At 33.5% G+C, this 22,242-nt stretch overlaps 1 protein-coding gene and 1 long non-coding RNA gene across 2 annotated transcripts; both read left to right on the forward strand.

Annotated features, from left to right (window-relative positions):
* The first annotated feature begins 243 nt into the window (after positions 1-243).
* LOC130624165 (uncharacterized) lies at positions 244-1,714 on the forward strand. Its single transcript, XR_008981186.1, has 2 exons — positions 244-1,108; positions 1,364-1,714. It is a non-coding gene; the product is annotated as an uncharacterized LOC130624165 (long non-coding RNA).
* Positions 1,715-3,752: 2,038 nt separating this feature from the next.
* Positions 3,753-19,402, forward strand: LOC130623767 (uncharacterized). The gene is made up of 17 exons (XM_057439284.1): positions 3,753-3,953; positions 4,095-4,229; positions 4,729-4,832; positions 6,306-6,398; positions 6,701-6,823; positions 6,898-7,050; positions 7,164-7,286; positions 7,382-7,504; positions 8,135-8,254; positions 8,394-8,537; positions 8,970-9,092; positions 9,657-9,830; positions 9,931-10,119; positions 10,690-16,209; positions 16,496-16,666; positions 17,118-17,249; positions 17,770-19,402. Exons 1-17 carry the CDS (start codon positions 3,871-3,873, stop codon positions 18,270-18,272), a joined length of 8,013 nt encoding a protein of 2,670 aa, XP_057295267.1. The 5' UTR covers positions 3,753-3,870; the 3' UTR covers positions 18,273-19,402.
* Positions 19,403-22,242: the final 2,840 nt, after the last annotated feature.

Consider the following 22,242-nt stretch of genomic DNA (forward strand, 5'->3'; position numbering starts at 1 on the left):
CAGGACCCGCTTTGCACGACCCTTGTTGATAGTAGTACCAATAGGAACTAAAGATACTCCTGGGTGAATAATTTCAGTTATAACATAAAAACAATATATTCAATTTGCGTGTTAAAGGCAGACAGAGCGTATTAATGTATGAGACTAGTTTTATGGCCTGTGAGAAAATAAGTAACGAGGTAATAAAAACTACAACAACGCAGTTTAAAAGAAAATCTAAGCTGATATTTGAAAATTTAAGAATATTTCAAGGTAATGCCAAGCTTAAACCAAATTAAAATGTAAAAATTATTATCGCATTTCGGTTATCAGGAATGTGTTAAAAAAATAGAAGCTCTAGATGGCTTAAAAAGAGCTTAAATTGACATTTTTCTTACACTTTTAAAGATTACTCACTTAAGAACAAACAACACGTCTACCTTGTCTGGCTGTCATAGACACTCAGTAGTAGCGCATTAAAATAGGAGGCTACTCTACAACATTTTGAACGTAATTGTGAATATTTAAAATCTATAATTGAAATTAAAGGCATTAAGGAACCTTAAATTGGTTGATTAAGAAATTTTTTTATCTCCGAAATGACTCCTCTTCTTTAATGATTAATTCTTTATACGACAACCGACTAGTTGTCTAGTGACAAAGTACTTTAAGTAGGGGAGGTACGCGTTTAAATTTAGGCATGAATTATGCGCTTATTACTCAATATTGACCACTAACTTGGATGTACAATTGGTATACAATGTTCACAAGTTTGGACGATAAAAGTAGCAGTACCAGTGTCATATACCTTATTTCCGGATATGAACGAAGCGCAAGATTAACGATTACGAAATTAGCAGGAAAGAAATTAACGCGAATGCCTATAACAATTTATAAAAAAACAATTAATGCGATTTAGCTGAGCTGACTTAACAAAAGCATTAAAATAACGCGACTCAGAAATATATTTCTTTCGAAAATGGATTCATTGACAACAAGTTTCTCATCCTAAATCCTCTTGAAATATGCTAGTTGTTGTTGGCCATATTTTAAGAATTTTCCCCGAACAGCGACCTTTGTAGTGTTGTCAGTCAATTTGGTGCCATCTACTGACCGACAATTGGCCTGTGTGGCAGCTTGGAGGAAAGAATACGGAAGGAGAAACAACTCTTTTAGTTCTATTGAAACACTGCGTGAGGTTCTAGCAGGTGTCTGTATAGCAACTTAATTTGAAATTTTGGAATTTGATCAATTTTTTGCGAAAAAGACTCGGTCGAGCACCTCACGCACTGATTCTTTTGAAAAAAAAAAACAATAGAAAATTCAATACATTTAAAGCGTACAGAAATGAAGTTGTTTCTCCTTCCGTATTCTTTCCTCCAAGGTGGCAGACAGGCAAGTTAAAGCAATGCTATACGTATCTCTAGCGGTAATGTAACATAGTTACAGTCGGAGGAAGAGCCAGCTGTTAGGATGGAAATCCCAAAGGACGTTTAACGTTTCGTTACTTACTTACAAACTTGTGTGTCCCGGCCTGGATTATTTTGTTGCGCAGGCAAGCTGGAGAATGTCACGAGAAAAACTTAAACGCTTTCAATCTTGCCTACATGTGAATAGAAGAAGCGAATTTACAGTCTGTTGGCGCAGTGTATTCACCATTCTACCTCTTTGACTGTGTTTAAAAAACTGAAGAAGTAAAGTGCTTTTTTTTCAATTATTCTGTCCAAAAATTGTAGTTGTAATTTGGTTAGTCCGAAGAAATAGTACAACTAAAATAGTATCAACCCAAAGGTTGTGATAAATAGTAGAGTCACGTGGCAAATATGATTCCTAACTGTAAACCACCCTGAATAATGGAAAGAGAAACAAAGACAAGTTTCTGTGTATAAAAATCGAAGTTGTACAGCTTCCTTTCAAAGAAATCAACTACTTTAAGATGTCTCATTAAGGAAGTTTTATTAGTCGTGCCTGATAATTTAATAAAATCGTTAATCCCTTATCGGGACTTTAATATTCTTTTTTTTTTAAATTTGTTTAGGTCACTTTAATGTACAATTACACAGACAACAAAAGAATTTATGATAGCATTTATTATGATCCTTCTTTCTCTTTCTCTGTTTACAGCGTGGTATGGTCAGACGAAGCTCATTTACTTTCCAAAATATTTCCTCATATGTGCTCAACGTAACCGCAGGTCGTATGACCATAACGTCATAAGGAATGACCTTGTAACTATGGCATTAAGACCATTTAAGGATGGTTTATAACGAAATACAGGAAATGTTGGCTCGTTAGATAGATTTAATTTGTAAATAAATATATTGGCGTCACTGCAATAAAATTTATATTTTGCTAAAGAATTGCGCAATCTATTCCATTTGTTTGGAAGGGACAAATGTTAACTCGTTGTGTTTGGCGCAGTATTTTAGAGAAAATATAATATGTAACATTTATGTATGATTGATAACCTTTAAATGGTGAATAAAAGGTGAAGATGTGTATAGATAAGATTTAAAGATATGTAAAAAGCCAGCAAGATTTTATTATATACTTAAAAAAGACAAAAACTAAATGCAAACTGAGCTATGACAAGCTTGCTAACAGAAAAAAGATCAGATGATTTCTACACTTGCCAATTCTCTTGGCGACCTCAAACTAATTTGAACCAATTTCGATAATTATTTCGGTCGAAGAAAAAAACAAAACCTTAGTGTGTTTTAATGAGTTGTTTAGCAAAATGGCATATGCTTAAAAGTTGTAGTTAAAATTGTATGGTAGAATGAAGCGATTTTTAGTTCCAGTTAGTTGCAGTGACTTTTATTGATTTTATTTAAACGCAAAATAAGCTGTGACTTAAAGTTATGCAAGGGCTAGGAGCATATCCTTTTCAACAAGACATACATAGAATATGTAAAATAAATAGAATTTTTAACACATCCATATTTTTGATCTAAATAGCAAAAGAGGAGAAATTATTATTTATATAATGAGAGCTTAATAACTATATTTTTATATTATAGCATGGAAATAGTCATTCAGAACTAAAATAAATGATTGTTATGACTTTTTTGATAGTCATAAACTTTTTCATTGTTTTGGATTGTCATTATCGAAGTTTTCAACAATATTAATCAGTTTGATTTCATGACCTGGTTTTTACGTCACACTATTAACCTAACTTGAATTTTTATTCATACGTGATCATCAAATATTTAATCGTCAGTTGTAGAATTTGTTTTTTTTATGTGGATTTTCACAAGTCAATGTTTGAGGCAGAACGCACCACAAGCAATAGAAGACCAAAACTATTTGGTAGCCAAAGATGAAGAACACTAAGAAAAAGTAAATTAGATATTCGCTATAATATAATATTTAAAAAAAGAAAAAAAAAACACGAAAAAATGAAGACATTTAAAATGTAAGTTAGGTGAAATGAGTAAATATTGAACGAAACTTAGATGAAAATAGCATGTTTTTCCACTGCATGCGTACAGCATACGGCTTTTATGCACAACAAATAGTAATACCAAACCAGTATGAAAAATCACGCATATAGAAACCAGTACATTAGATGGCATTGATTTTTAAACGTGGGCAATATATATATGATAACTATTGAAAACATTTTAAATGATAACATTTCTATGCTATAAAATGATCTTTAAATTTTAATGACTGCATTTTTCATCTTTTTTTATTTACTTAGGATTTGTTGGGGCAAACAGTGTATAGTCGTTAAAAATAAACAAGACTACAAAAAACAGTATTATTAGTTTCAGTGAACATTTCTTTTTTAGGGAATAAGAAAAATGGTTTAGTAGTATTGCGACACATGTACAAAATCTTAAAGTTTATAATAATAATCGTCTGAAAAAGGAGAAAGGGAGGAAAATGAAGTTACACAGAGCTTTTCTTGTTTTATATTTTATTATTGCTTGCTATGTTGGTGTTGATGGTACACTGAGACGAGGAGGGTATGGTTTTGTTTCATTTTGTTGTTTTAATTTTTCTTCTTGTTGTGTTTATTGTTTTATTTATTATTTCTTCCCTTTTTTGATTTGTTTTTAGTCATTTCAGTTTTTATTCGGTAAATACATTACTATAAATCTTTCTAGATTGAATGTTTGCCAAAAAACAGTGCCAAGAACTACAGAATTTTTTGTAACAGTTAACTACGCAACAACGGAATATTATACCACTTGTTGTGGGTGGAGCTGGCCAAGCTGTTGGAAAAGTTGTACCAGATCAAGGTATGTAGTACAACCCAACTTTATATAATACACTGATGATGTGTCAAATTCTTTGAATTAGGATTTTGTTTATGATTTTGAGAGAGATATAAAGGAAATGATTTTGATACAACAAAAGACTTTCATCGACATTTGTGCATGGAAGGATGAAGCAACGCCTTCCCCTTTCATTCATCTTCTAAATTGAAGTTTGTTTCGTTGAAATTGTCAATTTTTAAGTAGTTTTCTGATTTTTCAGGATAACCTATTCCATATTTGTAAAAGTTCTTGTTATAATACTTGTAATAATACTTAAACTGATGAGAGAATGAAAAAGTTTTATAGTTAATTTTTTTTTTATTTTTAATTTTTTTTAATTTTTTGGAAGGCGACTAGTCAGTTTCTTATAAAGTGGTTGTTTATATTTATTTGTATATAAAGACAAGGTTAATAAGTATTTATAATCATATTGCCAGGATTTCGATCAAGATAAAGATTCACAATATTATAATTTTTGTAGAGTGGTGACACTAACCAAATTAGAACGAAGGACGAAAACTGTATATGACATTATTCAAGTTTGTTGTGCCGGCTACACTCAACAAAATGATCAATGCCCAATACGTGAGTTTAAGTTTATGTAACATAATTTTTCTTTCTTTTTTATTCCCTTTTTATTTGCCTTCTATAGAACACAAAAATAACGACTCAGTTGAATTTTTAATTCCTGTTGTCAACTAAGGAAAGTGTTGGAAATAATAGTGGACAAATTCTTTTCTTGTTGTTAAGAGGCGCAGCATAATTTTGTTGCTATCGTGGTAATAAAAACGAAACCAGATTTTCTATGTGCGTTCATGTTACGATTGAGTCAGAAAGTTGCGCAATTTTTAGTCATTATAATATGATTTCGGTTTGTTTGATGACTGATATCTTGGTAAAAACGCGTTTGACATGGTCGTTTTAAAATTCCCAACAAGCCTCAAAATTGGAATAGGGTTATTAAAAAAAAGTGAAATCCAATTAAAAGAAAACTTAACCAAAAAGATGCATTACAAAGTGTCAAAAGATTTCTTAGGATTCATAAGGAAAACAAAAGCAAAAGTTGTATGTCTGATGAAAATAAAAGATTGATAGACATGGGGAACGATAACATCTCAAAATACGACAATGCTTTTTACAGAAAAATTTATTAAATTTTACTGTATTTAATTTCTGATCGTTTTGTGGCTTTCAAACACGAGGTAATTAAAATGAATTTCCTTTGTTCATTTATGCCACTTTTGCAAAAAAATTCCACCATAGACTACAAAATTAAAGTTTGAATGTCTATAAGATTTTAGGTCTTTCATAAATCCCCACACATGATATATTTAAGACAAGTTATATAACCTCATTATATAACCTCATTAGTTCACCTCAAACTATCTGAGTTCATCACTAACATATTGCCTCACGTAGTGTAGTGCGGCTCCCAGTTCTGGGGACCGCGGATCGAATCCCGCTCACTGCTTGGTACTATGTTAGTGATGAACAATGTAGTTCTTCTTCAATAATATTGTGGTTGTTCTTATAACATTATGAAAGTATTTAATAGGCTGTAATCTCTAAAACCAACTTCGAATGGAAAAGTTTTTACCGACGACAATAACAAAAAACCTTCACTAAAACTATTTTACAAAGTTAGACTTGTCGTTATAGCCAGAGGTGTTTGTAGTCAGTGCTATTACAATATGTAATATTTATTAACGAATTTATTTTGTAAGGGATTTTTTGAGAAAAATTACGTTTTAAAAAGTACGCAGGGACGCAGACGAATTTTTAGAATACTGACCGGCTCATAATTAGGTAGTTCTCTTGTTCTTTGCCGCCCTGATCATTTTGTGAATTGTTTGAAGGCGAATGGTTTCGCTCACACGACACCCCCCCCCCCCCCCCCCTACTATTTGAGAAACTAAAATTTGGTCACACGGATTTTGTGCTTATTGGTTGATTTAAATTGAAAGAGTATGAGAGCAACTGAATTCGATATTTTCGAAGATGGCCAAGTTAACTAGACTAACTTGTATAATATTTTGTAGTTGTATTATATACTTCCAGCTATCTGCACTGGTGGCTGCTTACATGGCAGTTGTACAGCGCCAAACAAATGTACATGTTCAGCGGGTTGGGAAGGAAGTGATTGTTCAAGAGGTAATATTTCTCTGCTTTTTAAACTCTATTGTCTCATTTCCTTAAGATAGGTACATTGCGTTAATTTGTTTTTTCAATAAAATGATTTATTTCTATCCTAAAACAATTACATCTTTGTCTTTGTCTATCTTGATTAATATATATAATTATTTTTATTAATATACTTATCTTCTTTATTAGTATCCTTATCTTTATTAATATAGTTATCTTTATTATTATTACCACGACATGCTTATAAAAATATGAGGGGCCTTCTTACAATGTTAGCATAGTGTGATAAAATTGATATATTATGTTTTCAGATATCAACGAATGTAGAACCAATAATGGTGGCTGTGAGCAGGAATGTCGAAATATAAATGGCGGCCATGTTTGTGCTTGTCGTCAAGGATACACAGTTGCCCAGGATGTCAAAAAATGCATTGGTAATTAACACTAATTCGGTACTTTTCCTGTTTACAGCAGAACGTATTAATATCTTTTTACTGCCTTTTATTAGATGTTAATGAATGCATTGTTAACCCCAACATTTGCTCATGCGCCGATCGAAGTAATAATCCTCTTTGCAGCGTTACGTGTGTCAATAAACCAGGAACGTACAATTGTGCATGTACAAAAGGATATGAATCTGTTTCAAAAAGATTTTGCACCAGTAAGTTCTTCTTTTTCTGTTTTGACATTTCCCTTCCCTCTTCTGCTTTTTCCTTTATCTTTTTTCATTCTTCTATTTATTGTCCATTCTTCAAGAATTGATCTTTGATTTAGACATTGTTGAATGCAATACGAACAATGGTAATTGTTCACATTATTGCTATGACACGCCGGGAAGTTATCATTGTGGCTGCCCTTCTGGATATCAATTGGCTGCAGATGGTAGAACTTGTGAAGGTAGTTTAAGAAGCCTTTCTTCTTTTGTAAAATCGTTCATCCTTTTCTTCGTCCTTATTCAAATCTTCATCAACATCAAATGTTTATTCTTCTAGATATCGACGAATGTTTAACATCAAATGGAGGTTGTGAGCACAATTGTAACAACACCATAGGTAGTCTTCAATGTGGCTGTCGAACTGGTTTTAATTTGGATGGAAATGGTAGAACGTGCTCAGGTATGCATTTGCTCATGTGTTGTAATGTTTCTGCTAATATATCCTTTTTAATCTTATTTGCTGAAGATTGTTGAAGTTTTCTGTTATTTTACTGAAATAACAGGTTTAAATCTTGAATGCAGATCAGTATTACCCGGTAAAAAGGCAGCATCGATATTTTCGATAACTTACGTCATAGCTGGTTCCACGGTATTGCACGCTGCCATAGTAACCGCGTTTAAAGTTTAAATATGGCAACATTAAATGTAAATAAACACTGAAAAAAGTAAACGAAACGCGAAACAGAAGTGAAACTTACTTTTATTTTTTAAAGAATTCTATGTTGTAGCTACACAATGAAACCTGTAATGTTTACACGATATTTGATTTAAAAAAAACTTATTTTTGTTCGAATGTACGTTCTATATGGGAATATTTTCTATAAAGACTTGGTTTCTACATCCTGCTTATAATGTTATTTTTTAGTCGTAAAATGCAGTACCTGGATAATAATCCATGTAATAACTGTTTATTTCGGGCAATACCTTTAAATATTGATCTCTGTCACGTCAGTAAATATTCTCCGGTATTGCCCATGGGGTTAGTAGTGAAGAACTGCCAGTATGTTTATTACCATCCGATCTTTCACAGATAAAGATGAATGTCAAACAAATACACACGGATGTCAATACTGTCAAAACGAGCGAGGAAGTTATAAATGCACATGTCCAAAAGGATATCAACTAAATTCTGATCAGAAGACGTGTTCAGGTATTTCAAACAGGCGTGCCTTGTAAAACCGCTGCAGTTTCTTATTCCTTTTTAAATATTAGAGAATTAATTCTTACTGAGAATCCAATATTTCTTTTTAATAGACGTTCTTTACTTTTCTGTCCTTGGTCTTTTCTAGATATCAATGAATGCGAGTTTAAGCCACCTGGTAAGAGTGTAGCAATATCAGGTTGTAGTCAAAGCTGCAATAACACTGATGGCTCATTTCATTGTTTATGTTTAAATGGATACTCTCTTACTGGTGACAACAAAACATGCCAAGGTTGGTCTAGCTGTTTATAAAAATTGCTGAACTTGCTTGTGTGTTAATACAGAGTGTGTGAGGTTGAAGTGTTAGTAAAATGATTATTCTACAGTCCCAAAAATCCACTACCTGTTGCAGTAAAGAATAATTGTTTTGGGAATTGCATTCCGGCACGTAACTACAACCTATACAAGTTATTCAACTTATACTTCTTTTTGTCATTTATACAATAGCTCGTATTCTTAAAAATACACACCTTTAGGTTTAACAGTTTGGCTGCTAGCAGGAAACTAGATTTTCTTTTTCTTTTTGTTCAGTGTCTTACGCAACTTAGGAAAAATTTATTAATATACACTTATATGGAATCCAATATCGCGCAATTTACACACGGTTTAAAAGGACTTCTGGAATACTGACTCCCTACTTATAATCAAACTTTTGTCATTTCAGATGTTGATGAGTGCTTTCTTAAGACCGATAAATGTGAACACATGTGTATTAACGTAGTGGGTTCGTACGCATGCGCGTGTCGTGATGGTTACACTATCAGCGAAGACAGATACTCTTGCGTGGGTAAGTACAGAAAAGCTTGCGTAAAAGAAGTATTGTTTGTAAGTTTGACCTAGCTATATATTCTACTTATTTTAAAATCTGGATAGCTAATTTTTTAATTTGTACACATTCCTATTCTCTTCTTACTCCTAAATAAGTGGGATTCATTAGGGCGGTCGTGTGTCTTCTACTTGCTTGTTGTTTCCTTTGTATTTGTCCTTTTTATTTAAAATGCGAACATCTTTAAGTATTTTTGTAAACAGATTTAATGTTTGTGACATTATGCCATCAACAATTTAAATTTGCTTTTTTAACAATTTGAATTTGGTTTTTTAACTAAGCTTAACTGTATCAGAAGTTCAACAAGTTCAAGTTTTTCTATTTTTACCATATTTTCTGAGGAATTATTAGTAAGGAAATTCAGCCTAACTTTGCTAAATTTACTGTTTGCAAGCCATAAAACGATTTAGCGGCTGGACGACTCGATAAGCCAAAAATCCTTCAGCAAGGTTTTCATGAAAGGTGTACTCCAATTACTCCTATTTACTAAAATTTAATCTCAAGTATTTACCATCATACCTATAGGTGAGCAGTGTGAGAACTTACCACCTGTTGTCAATGGAAACGCCTCTTGTTTAAAAGGAGTGACAGATGAAATGTGCTCGTTTCAATGCCATCCAGGATTTTCTTTGGAAGGTTCGAGCAAACGATGGTGTCAATCAAATCATAAGTGGAATGGAACAAATCCCATCTGCAAAAGTAATATCTTTTTAACCAATTTTTACTTTAAGTAAAAATTATATCTTTTTAATACAACAATAAGTGTTTGAAACAAAGACGTACTTTTCTCTTTTTACAGGAAGAACGTGTCCTTTATGGCAGCCACCAATTAACGGTGCAGCAGTGTTGCCATGCAACCATTTTTTCGAATCTGAATGCAAAATCAAATGCGCTGAAGGTTACGTTTTGAATGGTTCAGATACTAGAAGATGTATCGCAACTGACGTTGGGGAAATGATGTGGACAGATTCAAAAGCAACATGCGAAAGTAAGGAAGATAGATTTTTGGCTTAAAATAATTTTTTAAACTAGCAACGTGGAAAATTAGTAAATATTTATTATACCAGTAAGGGAAAAACTTGCGTCCTGATTTTGCACCTTGGGCTAGAATAGTAAGCAAAAATAAACTGCTAGTTTATTCACGCACAGCACCTCTCAAAAGTTAAGACAAAAAAATTCATTTGTATCACCTTCATCCTTATTATTTGAAGTTTCCCTTAATAATTGTTAACCAACTCTCTGAATCGATTCAGAATAGGATTTTATGAAAAACCACATGATTTTGAATCAATTAGTACTTCCTTCAACATATCATAATCAACACCTATGCTTATCGCGAAAGTTAATTCTCGCAAAAATCACTGGAATGAAGTTAGTGAGGTACCATTCGCGAAGGTTTCCCTTTAATTCAATTTAATTAAATTTTTTGATCGCGAAAGTGCAGTAGTCAATCTTCCATCTAAATTTCCGAAATTCAACGCTTTAGTAAACTTTAACTATATTAGTATGTCATACGTTTCTATTGTGTTTCTTAATAAAATGCCCCATTTTATTTCAGAATCAACAGCGTGTTTACCGAATCCATGTTTTCATTCTGGTGTCTGCTCTCCAAATGGCGAAACATTCACTTGTGATTGTAGAAACACAGGTTATAAAGGCGTCTTATGTAGAACTGGAATAATCACAGTACCTCAAATACCATTAATGGGATTAGATATGCCAAGACACGGATTGATACTGCGTGCAAAACCAGATAAAGAGCTTAAAATTGAGATAATTTCAAGTTCTCCAAATGTGATAATAACTCCAAGTAATGTCACCTTAACAAATTCTACCATGTCTGCTTCATTTAGTCTACTGGCAAACGTTGTTGGTTTTTTTACCATTAAATTTAAACTGAGCGGGAAAAATGCTCTTAACTTTGTCACTCCAATCCCAGCAACGATCTTTGTTCAAGGAAAAGATGATGGCATTAGAGTGAGTTCACCAGTTTATTCAGATGGTAGCATAAAACTTGGCTGCTATGAAAATAATCCTGAAGGCACAACAAAAGGATACTCAAACTTCAAATGGAACAAAGATGGATCCTCCAATGGTGTAATCCAAGTCACTGGCAAAGATGGCACTCGTCTTCCATTGTCTTTATCTGGAGGAAAACTTAAACCTAATGATTTTACAGCATTTCCTTTTGATGAAGGTATTAAAAAAGTTGGCAGTGTCCCTCCTTTGACTGATAAGACATGTTACTCTCAGAACGATGCTTCAAAATACATTGGCGAACTTTTGAACAGTAATGCATTTATATACTCAATACAGAACGCATTCAACAATCATTCTCCGTACTGGATAAAATTTGTGGCAGCATTAAACGTAAAAGAATATAAAGCAGAGGATTTAGGGGGAAGTTTATTCAAAGGAGAAGAACTTGTGAGAAAGAAAACACCATGCACACAAGGCTTGCTCTTAAATAAACAAAATGTTTATTATCACTATCAAACAAAACAAATTTTCTACGCTGTGTTCGTCAATAAGAACGTCACATTGCCAATGACAGTAACAAAATGTTTTGTGAAGAATCTTGACACAAACAGTGTCTATGTTGCTGTTCTGCCTGATACAGCAAATGAAACCAGTATGGCAGTATTTTCAACTGCATTCTCAAAAATTATAAACATCAATGGAACCATCGATCGAATTGGTTTTACCTTAAATACTTCAAAGGGAGAAGAAATGCACAGTTATGGTAAAAGATTTTTCAACTTTGGAAATGATAACATTAATATCAACATTGATTTGAATGGGGTGATGAGATGGAGATCGGCTAACATATCCAAAATTTTTAGCAAGTTAGACATGAAAAGTTTCACAGTGCATAATGGCAAAGCCGACTTCACGTTTTCATGGAAAGTCCTTAACTCACAACAGAGTATACGGGTGAAAGGTGATTTAACGAAGATGGAGTTATCACGCGAAGATAAAGCTGTATCAACTTGCACTAATAAAACAATAAAAATTCAAATCACAAGACCTTCCGAAACATATCTGTCAACAAAAATCGATAATGTAGTTACATTTAACACAAAAAATAACATAAATGCGAATGTCAATCATGACACGATTGGTGGAAATCCTTCCATTGCGTCTTCAGATTATGCAGTACTCAAGCAGAAACTAAGTGATGATTCAGTTCTGAAAGCAACTTTGGCATTCCTTAAGGCCTTTAAGTCACCGGATAATGAAGTAACAACAAGTACGCAGGCACTTATCCCCGTTATAGAAGCACTGGTTAGTAATACTAAATTTTTATCAAAAACAACTCTTCCAACGGATGCTCAAAATGAAAGAATATCAATCATCAAATCTTTATACTTGAACGCACTTAAGAGATATCAGATCCTGTCTAATAGATATCTTAAGATTGACTTTTTTGACGACGCCAAAATGGAAGTAAAATTCAATACGTTTAAAGCACATTTCAATGAAGTCATGAGTTTATTTGAGTATGATATCATATATTCACCAACAACGAGTAAAATTAACTGGTTTGAAATATCTGGTGTTGGAGATATGTGCATGCAAACTTATTGCTTCAAAGATTTAAATATATCCGTAGCGCATGGCACTATCCTATCTGATAATCAATGCTACTCGCAGCCAACAGCTAGTAAAGACACAATCATCAAAGGTATGGTCATTAAAAATACGGATGTAGGGGGCATGATTAAACTACCTTCAGCAACTGTCATCAAAATGAACCTACCTGCATCTTCCGACGTTTCCTCATCTTCCTTCAGTGGCCACGTCAAAGTTTACGAGCAACCAAAAGTTAGTCAAGTTAAAATCCAAAACAACTCATTGTCTTTTGAAATTGATATTAATTTCTTAAGACAAGATAAGTTGAAGATGAACGTAACTGCTTCTTTGGCATCCATAGATGAGGAAGATCCAATTAATTTTAATTTTGAAAACAAATTTCATTCACCAAGCTCGTTAGTGTCTGATATCAATCAAAAAGTTGCTCAACGTCTTGATATTATGGACAGCAGAATAAAATCAAGAGAGATGTTTACCCTATCTTACCAAAATCGCACATCAAGAATTGCCAACGAGAATGCTGAAAGATTTGGCAATAGCACCAAAAAGGTGATGTCCCTGCAGAGTCAACTTGGAGCTCTTGTAAATAATATTTCTATAACTGAAAAAGTTTATCAAATGAAGAAAAAAGAATTGAACTCCTCCTTCGCAGCACATTCACTTACCAAGGAACAGTTGGAAATGAAATCTAAACTGTTAAACAGTTGCCGTCCCAAACTTTGCATACCAAAATGTATACCAGGAATTACTATTAATATATGCCAATCTAAAAGGTTTGTAGGGAAAGTGCAAGAAAACTGCACCTTTGTGACAAAACTAAGGAATCGAGTTATTGTGGTACAAAGAAATGAAACCAAAAGTTATACAACCTTCAGTAAATATAAACATTGTAGTCGAAAATGCCCTCCTTTGACTGGCTTCTTTAAAAAGCTTTTTGGTAAAAGGAAAAAGCGGGGTATAGTCAAAGCTATAGCTGTACCAGCATTAACTGCCTTATTTCATAAAATGGGAGGCACAGAGGGAGCACTGGGTGCTTTCGTTGGTGGAGTTGCTTTAGGACCGGCTGGAGCAGTTATAGGTGGGATTATCGGGAGCATATTTGGTTCATGTGATGAAGAATGCAGGTTAGTGCTCATACCACGTACTGCATATTATGAATCCACAACACCAGAAAAAAGAATAAAAAAAGAACAGTACTTTGAATCGATGTGCAAGATTGACGTCAGGAATTTTTTTAACGGGTTCAATCCGGCTGAAGTATGTTCTCAACACAACAACTGCTCCAATTTATCAGAAGATGTTAGATGCATAAACAGAAACATTGAATGCAAGAGAATCCAATCCAATCTGTCTTCCATTATATCGAGTCCAAGCTATGACGATGCTTACAGGTCATTTATCAAAACGTCTGCATTGTTGGATCTTCTCAAGATGAGGCAGAGTATTTTAACTAAACGTTTACGGAATGCACAAAGCGATCTCGAAATCTCGAAAGGTGCATCTTTACAAGCAAACCAGTCAAAAGAATTAGCAGATAAAGCAAAACTAGACTTTAACAATTTAATAAAACGAGAACGCAAACTTATCGCCGCTCACATGAAACATCGAAACAACGGTTCAGTTTTATTGGTCACAGATGTTAAATTTAGATTCGCTTATATTGATGGGATGAAATTCCCAAGGCGTTTTGTACTTGATGTGGAGTATAAAAATCTTGTTTCAGCTGCAACTCAATTCACGACAATGTTTATTGCACCTGAATATTTTGCCAGCATTGAGGACGCTGCTAGAATGCTTATAAAAAATGCAATTCAATCGATTCCTAACAACAGAAGAAAACGTCGATCAATATCAATTCCTGCTGTATCTCAGCTCCAGCAAAAATGTTTAGACATTGAGACGTCTGCTGTTGAAATATATGATATAGCAACATCTTTAGCTGAGAAAATCAAACAAGCCGAGAGCACGCGTAGCAGATTTGTGAGTGACTCAAAACATGGCGAGAGAGAGGCGCTTAGTTACACTACTAAGCTTCAAACAAGCGTGTCCAACGCATACGAGTGCAACGCAACACACTGTGATGAAGATATAAGGCAGCTAATGGTGGATATATCTGTAGACATAAATAACCAAAACAGAGAAAGTGATGCGCCATCATGGAACGAGACACTTCAGCAGTTTTTTACTAATTTTGAATTTAAAACAAATGCTCGAGGAAACTCCAAATGTGTCAACTTTTTGGACTGCGTGACGTATCATTTAGATAAATTAGACGAGCTAACACAGTATGAAAACACGTCTTTGGCAAAGAAAGTCAGAGATCACCTTCAAATATGGAATAACACTATTTTAACATTGTTTAACGATCAGCCGTCGTTTGAATTAGCTAAAACACTATCACGTGGTTTCATGTCAACTTTCCATGAAGTAAACCCTAGAGATATATTTTGTGGTGAAGCACCTAAAATAAAAAGACTTTTGTCTGGCAACATAAACAAAAAAATTGGTGAAAAGTTAACGCTGGTGATAGATGTGGAAGAAACAGTGCATGGGTATGAGATCATTTGGAAAAAGAACAACTTTGTAATAGGTAACGAATACGCAAAACAGTTGATGGTTAAAATAACCGATGCAAAATCTACCTTTTATTCATGTGAAGTCACCAACGTATTCGGAAGCACCTACTGTGGAGAAGTGTTTGTGAATGTTTACACAAAACCAGAAATTACTAGCCAACCAGAGGACGTCACAGCATATGTACACTCGCCGGAGAAAAGATTTGTAATCTGTAATTTTACAGGTTTCCCAGAACCTACCATACAATGGGTCTTCAGGAATTTTACCAGCAATGAACATGAAGTTCTGCCAACTAAACGCTCCTCATTGCTAATATCAACACGTTCAACTGAAAACTCTGGTTTTTATTTTTGTAGAGTTCAAAACGAGCTATTTTCCGTGGAGAGCAAGGAGGCTGTTGTAAACATCATTTCCACTACCATGGCAGTAGAACGCACTAAATTATATTTTACACTCAATCTGATTCCTGTCACGTCAAGAACAAGAAGGAATATCAATAATGACGTTGAAATATCCACAAAACTTACAAGTGAAGAAAAATTAAACATTATCCATGCGCTCACCAAAGCAATGGATACGACAGAATCGTCAATTAGAGATTTAGCCTACACTAAAGTTGCTAATGGAAGTGCTGAAGTATCTTTTGTTTTGTATGGCAAAAATCTGACTGATAATTTAACAAGACTAAATCCTGGAGAATCTTGGGATTCTTTGGCAAATAAGATGACAGAAGATAGAGGACATTTACTTGGTAGACCAATTCTTCTTTATTACAATGCCAATAACACAATGTCCTTTGTAATCGGTGGAAAAAATGTTTCGGTTAATCCGGAAAGTATTGAATTTGAAGGAATGGAAGTTGCATGTAAACAAGGCCAAGTTGTTTTGGAAAACGGGATCGTGTGCGGTAAGTGGAATACTGTATATTTTTAACAGTCTCAAAAATTGTGGCCTATCTTCTTATGGCTTTTAAAGTGTTGAAACATTAAGCATTTTCAACACAAGGCATTGACTTCCATCTTATTGTGTCGACTTTAGTAAAAACATAGACGTTTGAGAGGAGAAATGAAATCTTATTTAGAAGGATACTTTACACCACATTAATTTAATCATCATAGAAACGACATGGAACGCTAAATATTTGACACAATTTTTGAACACATCTTTAATCCAGAGTCTTCTTATTTATTTAGCTGACTGTCCTGCTGGAACAAGGTTCGATGGTGCCAATCAATGTACTGAATGTGAGAAAGGCACATATCAGCCAATGCCTGGACAATCCACTTGTCGCCCATGTCCGGCAGAAAACATGACAACACCATCTAAAAAATCAGTATCTGTCAAACAATGTCTCTTCTCTGAAGGTATGATAACATGTTTATCACATGTTTATCACATGTTTATCATATGTTTATAACATGTTTTTCACATGTTTAAATTATTACAGGTTTAAGCCTTTAAAAGTTCTAGTACGGTGCAGAAAATCAAGTGATATTTATGTATTAAGTTTTAAGAAATATTTAAGGCAGAAGTGCATTCGGTCAAAAATAAACAAACAGTAATTGTATTTGTGGACACCTTGAACATCTCACTGGTACTCCGTGTTCTTTCTTGACTCTTTCTAATCAAAGCATACTTGCAGTGAAGTTTTAATCAAGGATACTTATGCATCATAATGTTTTAATCGTATCAAGAGATCTTCAAAAATGAATAACATTTTAAAGGAAATTTCACTTCTCTAGGTTTTGCGTTTAGTAGAAATGATTATCACAGTTGTGTTATGGATAAAAAAATATTTTGTGTTTGTTATTTTAGCTCCCACAACATCTATTCCGGCAATAACAAAAACACCTCGTATTGTTCCTGCTGCAGACGAAAAAAAAGATAATGATGCTCTAAAGATTATCATTCCAGTAGTGGCAGTTGTGGTGATTTTGTTGATTGCTGGTAACTTTTTTACTTTTCTTGTAATATTTATCTATCTTTTGTTTATTTATTTACTTACTTAATTATTTATTTGTCTGATTGTCTGTTTGTTTATTTGTTTGTTGTTTGCTTTTTCACTTCATGATTGTTTCTCTGTTGTTTGTTTGTTTGATTTTGGATTATTTGTTTGTTCGTTTTCATTTGCTTACTTAATTGTTTGAATTTTTTGTTGATTTATTTTCACAAACATTAACTCAATATCTGCAATCTATGGTATTAAAGGTATTAAAATCTAAAAAAATCAAGGCTCCAAATGCAAGCAAAATCTTTTTGTTAATTTTCTACTCCGTTATAAACTGATGTTATGTTTTATTTTTATGTACGTCTAGTCGTCGTTATTACTCTCGTACATTGTCGGCGTAAAAAAAAAAATCCACAAAGGACTAATTCCAAGTGATGGATGCATTAATAAAAATATTCAACTTAAATCGCTACTTCTACTTTAGTTTTCGAGTAATGTCTATTATTTTTATTCATCCAGCTATCATCATTCTTTACATATACTGCCGACGTAAGGAAAACGTGAAAGAAGCTCCAGATCCAAAAGATGGACATGCCAATCCAACATTTGAAACATTCAACAATGAGTCAGATGACACTTTGGAAAATCCTTACGATATCTGCGGTGAAAAAGGAGCTACAGCTGTGACGGCAACCGAAAATGATTATGACAATCCACAGAAGATAAAACAGGAAAAAGCGAACAAGCGCCTGTCTGCTGTACCCAATTTATATGAAGTAGCTGATGGCGGAATTGCTTTTGCAAATCCTATCTTTCGCGATCGCTCCCTGAAATCGAATTCAGCAGAATATGACCACTTGGGTCAAAGAACTGACACTGTTAAATCAAGAAACAGTTCTTCCCATTATGAACATGCTTTCTTTCCACTTAAAAGAAATCCAGGAGATTCTGTGTCTGATAAAATAACTGAAAATAATGAAAAGACACCAGTGTACGACAACCCAGACACTTGCGAAACATAAATGCTCTTTACTGTTACTGTAAAAATGTAATAAAAGTTAATTCTAGTCTACTGTATAAAAATAATTTGACTTCATTGTCAACTTAATTTTTGTAATATGTAAAAGGCAGGTAATAACACAATAAACGTAGGTGTGGATAGTCGGGCTGTTTAAAAACAGAGTCTGCAGATGTTGCACCGAATCACCGCGAACGCGAGCACACAGAAATAAAACAAGCACAGAAAAAAATGATGGATCTATACTTAATCTAGCGTTTTTATCTTGAAATATCTCTGACGTAAAAATGCATAAAGAACTATTTAAAGACGAAATATTTCATTGTCACGAGTTTGTATCTAGGTTATGAGGAAATTGTTTCGTTAAGTAGCTATGGTTGTTGTTATAAATAGGACTTACTATCGACAGTTTGGCGCCAAATCAGTTTTGTTCTACTGTATGACTGTATAAGGAAAACGAGCTTTTATTATCTTCTCTAATTTAGAGTGGAACCCAGACCTTTTAACATGTTTATGTTTTTAAGGTATTTTGTAAATTATATAAATGTACAAGAAGGCCTCAAATCATGTTTTTTAGCGAGATCACCTTTCATCTGATAGGAATGCTTACACAATCTCGAGAATGGTTTAGACTGGCTTTGCATTATGATAAAAAAATATGCATAAATTTGTAAATAAAAAATTTCTTGTGTTTTTTAAAGTTGACTTTCCGTCAAATTCTAAACGACTCTCTCTTGATTCTGGATTCGAATATCAGATTTGAAAAAATGTTTCGTTTTATACACGGTTGAGAAATATATTTTTATAATCATTTTCAGATAATAGACAAAGAAAATTGGAAAAGGTGTATTTCGAGATGAAAGTCAAGAAAAAAGTTTTATAATGTAAATTATTTTTAAGTTTAGATTTTATTTAAAGTTTGTTAACGGGTACTCCATGTAACATATTTTGATTTTTTGTATTCGTTTACAATCAATATGACCTCAGGCAAACCCGACTTCAAAGTAAAACTGAATTAATTTTCAACGTAGAAATTTAAATACTGGGTACAAGGTTGCTTTCTTTTTTTTGCACGTAATTTTTTAGACTTAGTTTTTGACTTCTTTTTTTTCAAGAAAAGATAAAAGTTTTATACTCCACGACTTTTCAAATTTGGCTTTGTTATGATGCGCGACAACATGGACTCTCAGGCTAGCTTTTTACCTTTGGTAATGTTCAATTTATGGGATCATCTTTATAAGACTAAAGTTACATCTGTTATAATATACACCAGCTATAATAGTGTAAATTAAGAAGAAAGACGTTGCTTAAGCATCACTATAGATAGGTTTTATCCTTCACCCGCGATGCGTTATAAAAACATTTTATTAGGTCGAATTTTTTTCTATAAATAATCAACTAAAACGTATGACCTTTGAAAATAATATTTAACCGTTGGAAATTCCTTTTAAAGTATTCTGTCCTTACTTGTAGGTACTAGGTACTCGTAGCTATGCACCAAAATGGTAGGTACCATTATGATGCATAGACAAACAGCAAGCATGATATAGATTACTCACTACATGTATCCCGATATGTTACTTACTACTGTTATATACACTAACCGCCTTACTTTTCTTTGCCTGAATTTCTTCAGTTCCCCAAGGATTTTGCGTGACAAATCCTCGTAAATGCAATGGATAACTTTTATACTGTTTAACAGACAAACAAATGGATAGACAAATAGATAACAAGTAAGCAAGATCTGAAAAAGATTAAAAAGGATTCTGAGAACGTTGTTCTTAATAAAACGAAAAAAACATTTTTCTTAATAAGCCGTATTTCGTTATACTCATAAATATATATTTACACTTCACCATCATGAATATAGGTTTCTTACCTCGCATACGTAAAAAATATAAATACAGTTGTTTGCGTGGCATATATATTATCTTTTTATATATTTATTACTTTCAATATACACATTATTTACAACATGTAATGCAATTTCCAGCATTGCTATAACGACCAACATATTTTCATCATAAACTTTCAGACTAACATCAGTCGCATTGTTGACAAAAAATGTGGCTTAATTCGATAAGTTTTGTTAATCATCAATAACTTTCGTGTATCGCTCGCAATTCTGAATACCGTAAAAGTAATGCGAATAAGAACAGTACGGTTCAATCGCGGTGCAGTTTAACGTTTTTGAATGTAAATATTTCCACTGTGACGACGACACGACGTTACGTTTACTTTTCACGTCGTACTTCTCCATTCTTTTTGACGGCAAACATGAATTGTTGTGTCTTTCGGTGTCCATTCTGTCGACTATGTGCTTAGTGTTACAACAAAAATAATAAAATGAGTTTCAGTTAACTTTACAAGTCTTATTTCTTAAAATATGTCGAGAGATTCAATTTTTATAAATCCTCCAACACTTTTCTTTACGTCTTAAATTTGTCTTTATTTTGATCGTTATAAATAACATGGACGACTTCTCGAGCAAATGTTATTTGTACTAAGTGTTGGTAGCGGGCTGACTTTCTATGGTCCCACATATGACAAAAGACTCTTACCGCAATGATGTCACAAATCACGTGACTTTAAAAGGTTATCTTTATATGTCAGTATCTCTTTCGCATATTGGTTTCCGTTTGCGAAATCAACATCATTCTGTTACTTTTCCTGTGGTAATTTTTCCTCCCTCCTTCGTGTTGCTTTTTTAATGTATAATCTTAATCACCTCTTTTAATTTCCCATGTAGCGTATATTAAGTCCCAACGGGTAAGTGGTGTAAAGGTTACAAAGGTTATTTATACGTAGGCGCCCACTTTATAATTCCGTTTGTACCACAAGACGAAAGAGCGATACGTAACACGGGTTTCCTTTCACCTGAGAAACTTTCTGATTAACGTGAACAAGGCCTACTCGCCACCTTGAAAACGCTTATTCTTGTGACGTCATCTTTACTTTAGAGGATTTGTAATGAGAACTTCGCAATCTTTGGTGTAGGCACTTATCAAGCTCACATGGTTGGGAACAAGAAAGCGACAAAAAAGGTTATACTCATTCTCGTCACCAGAGTTTCTTGGCACCAGAGTCCTTGTTAAGGGGCAAGAAAAAATGTTCTGGGAACGAGGTTGGGTTTAAATTAAAATTTTAAGGCATATTTTCGTATCATTGTATGGATAAACTTTTGTTGAACATCCATTTCCGAAACTCGAAACTCGTTTTTACCGTAAAACAAGAAAGTGAAGAAACGAGCTTGCAGACCTTCAGTTTCTACTTTTTCACATTTCACGGAACACATTATTTACTTTAACGTTACATCAGTAGTGACATCATTTTAAAGGCTATGTGACGCATATCAAGGAAAATAAGGATATTCCCATGTTTGTGGGAAATCTCATATAGTGAAATTATTTTTGTTATCATGGGAAACTTTTATGTAAGTTTATCCGTCATTTCACTTTCAGTTTGAAAGCTTCTTTTCCACTTACTGATATGTGAAAGCGAAAAGGTCTGGGAACGTGATTGCCTGTTATTTGAATTACACTTCGAAAGAGTGATTTGTTGGGACGCGCTCTTGTAGGCACAGTGAACGTTTCCGTTTTTGACTAAATTTGGAGCTAATGAAAAGAGCATACAGAAGGAGGTGTTATATTTCTATCTCACCTAAACACCGTTTTAGGCCAAAAATTGGTCCTAAAATTAAAACTATTGTTTCAACAAAATTCAACACACTAAGTAAATCATGTCAAGTATAGTGATATAAAAACATTAATTCGTTGTCAACTAAATCCGATGCCTTAGAAAGTTTCATGATAATTTGTTTTTGATTTTTTTGGTTTGATATTTGGTTTTAAAAAATGGGACATTGTTTGCCTTTTTTACCATAGTTTAATTTTCTAACAGACTTTTTACTGTTATCCAAGCGCAAGCATTTGATTGTTATAACGAATGTTAAAGAATTCAAAGGAAAAAGAAAA

Source organism: Hydractinia symbiolongicarpus, chromosome 13, assembly GCF_029227915.1.
Source record: "Hydractinia symbiolongicarpus strain clone_291-10 chromosome 13, HSymV2.1, whole genome shotgun sequence".
Lineage (NCBI taxonomy): Eukaryota > Metazoa > Cnidaria > Hydrozoa > Anthoathecata > Hydractiniidae > Hydractinia > Hydractinia symbiolongicarpus.

Coding starts and splice junctions, on each gene's coding strand:
- LOC130623767 (XM_057439284.1), top strand. CDS start 3,871: ATGAAGTTACACAGAGCTTTTCTTGTTTTATATTTTATTATTGCTTGC. Junction 7,051..7,163: donor TTCAAAAAGATTTTGCACCA/GTAAGTTCTTCT, acceptor TCTTTGATTTAG/ACATTGTTGAATGCAATACG. Junction 7,505..8,134: donor AAATGGTAGAACGTGCTCAG/GTATGCATTTGC, acceptor GATCTTTCACAG/ATAAAGATGAATGTCAAACA.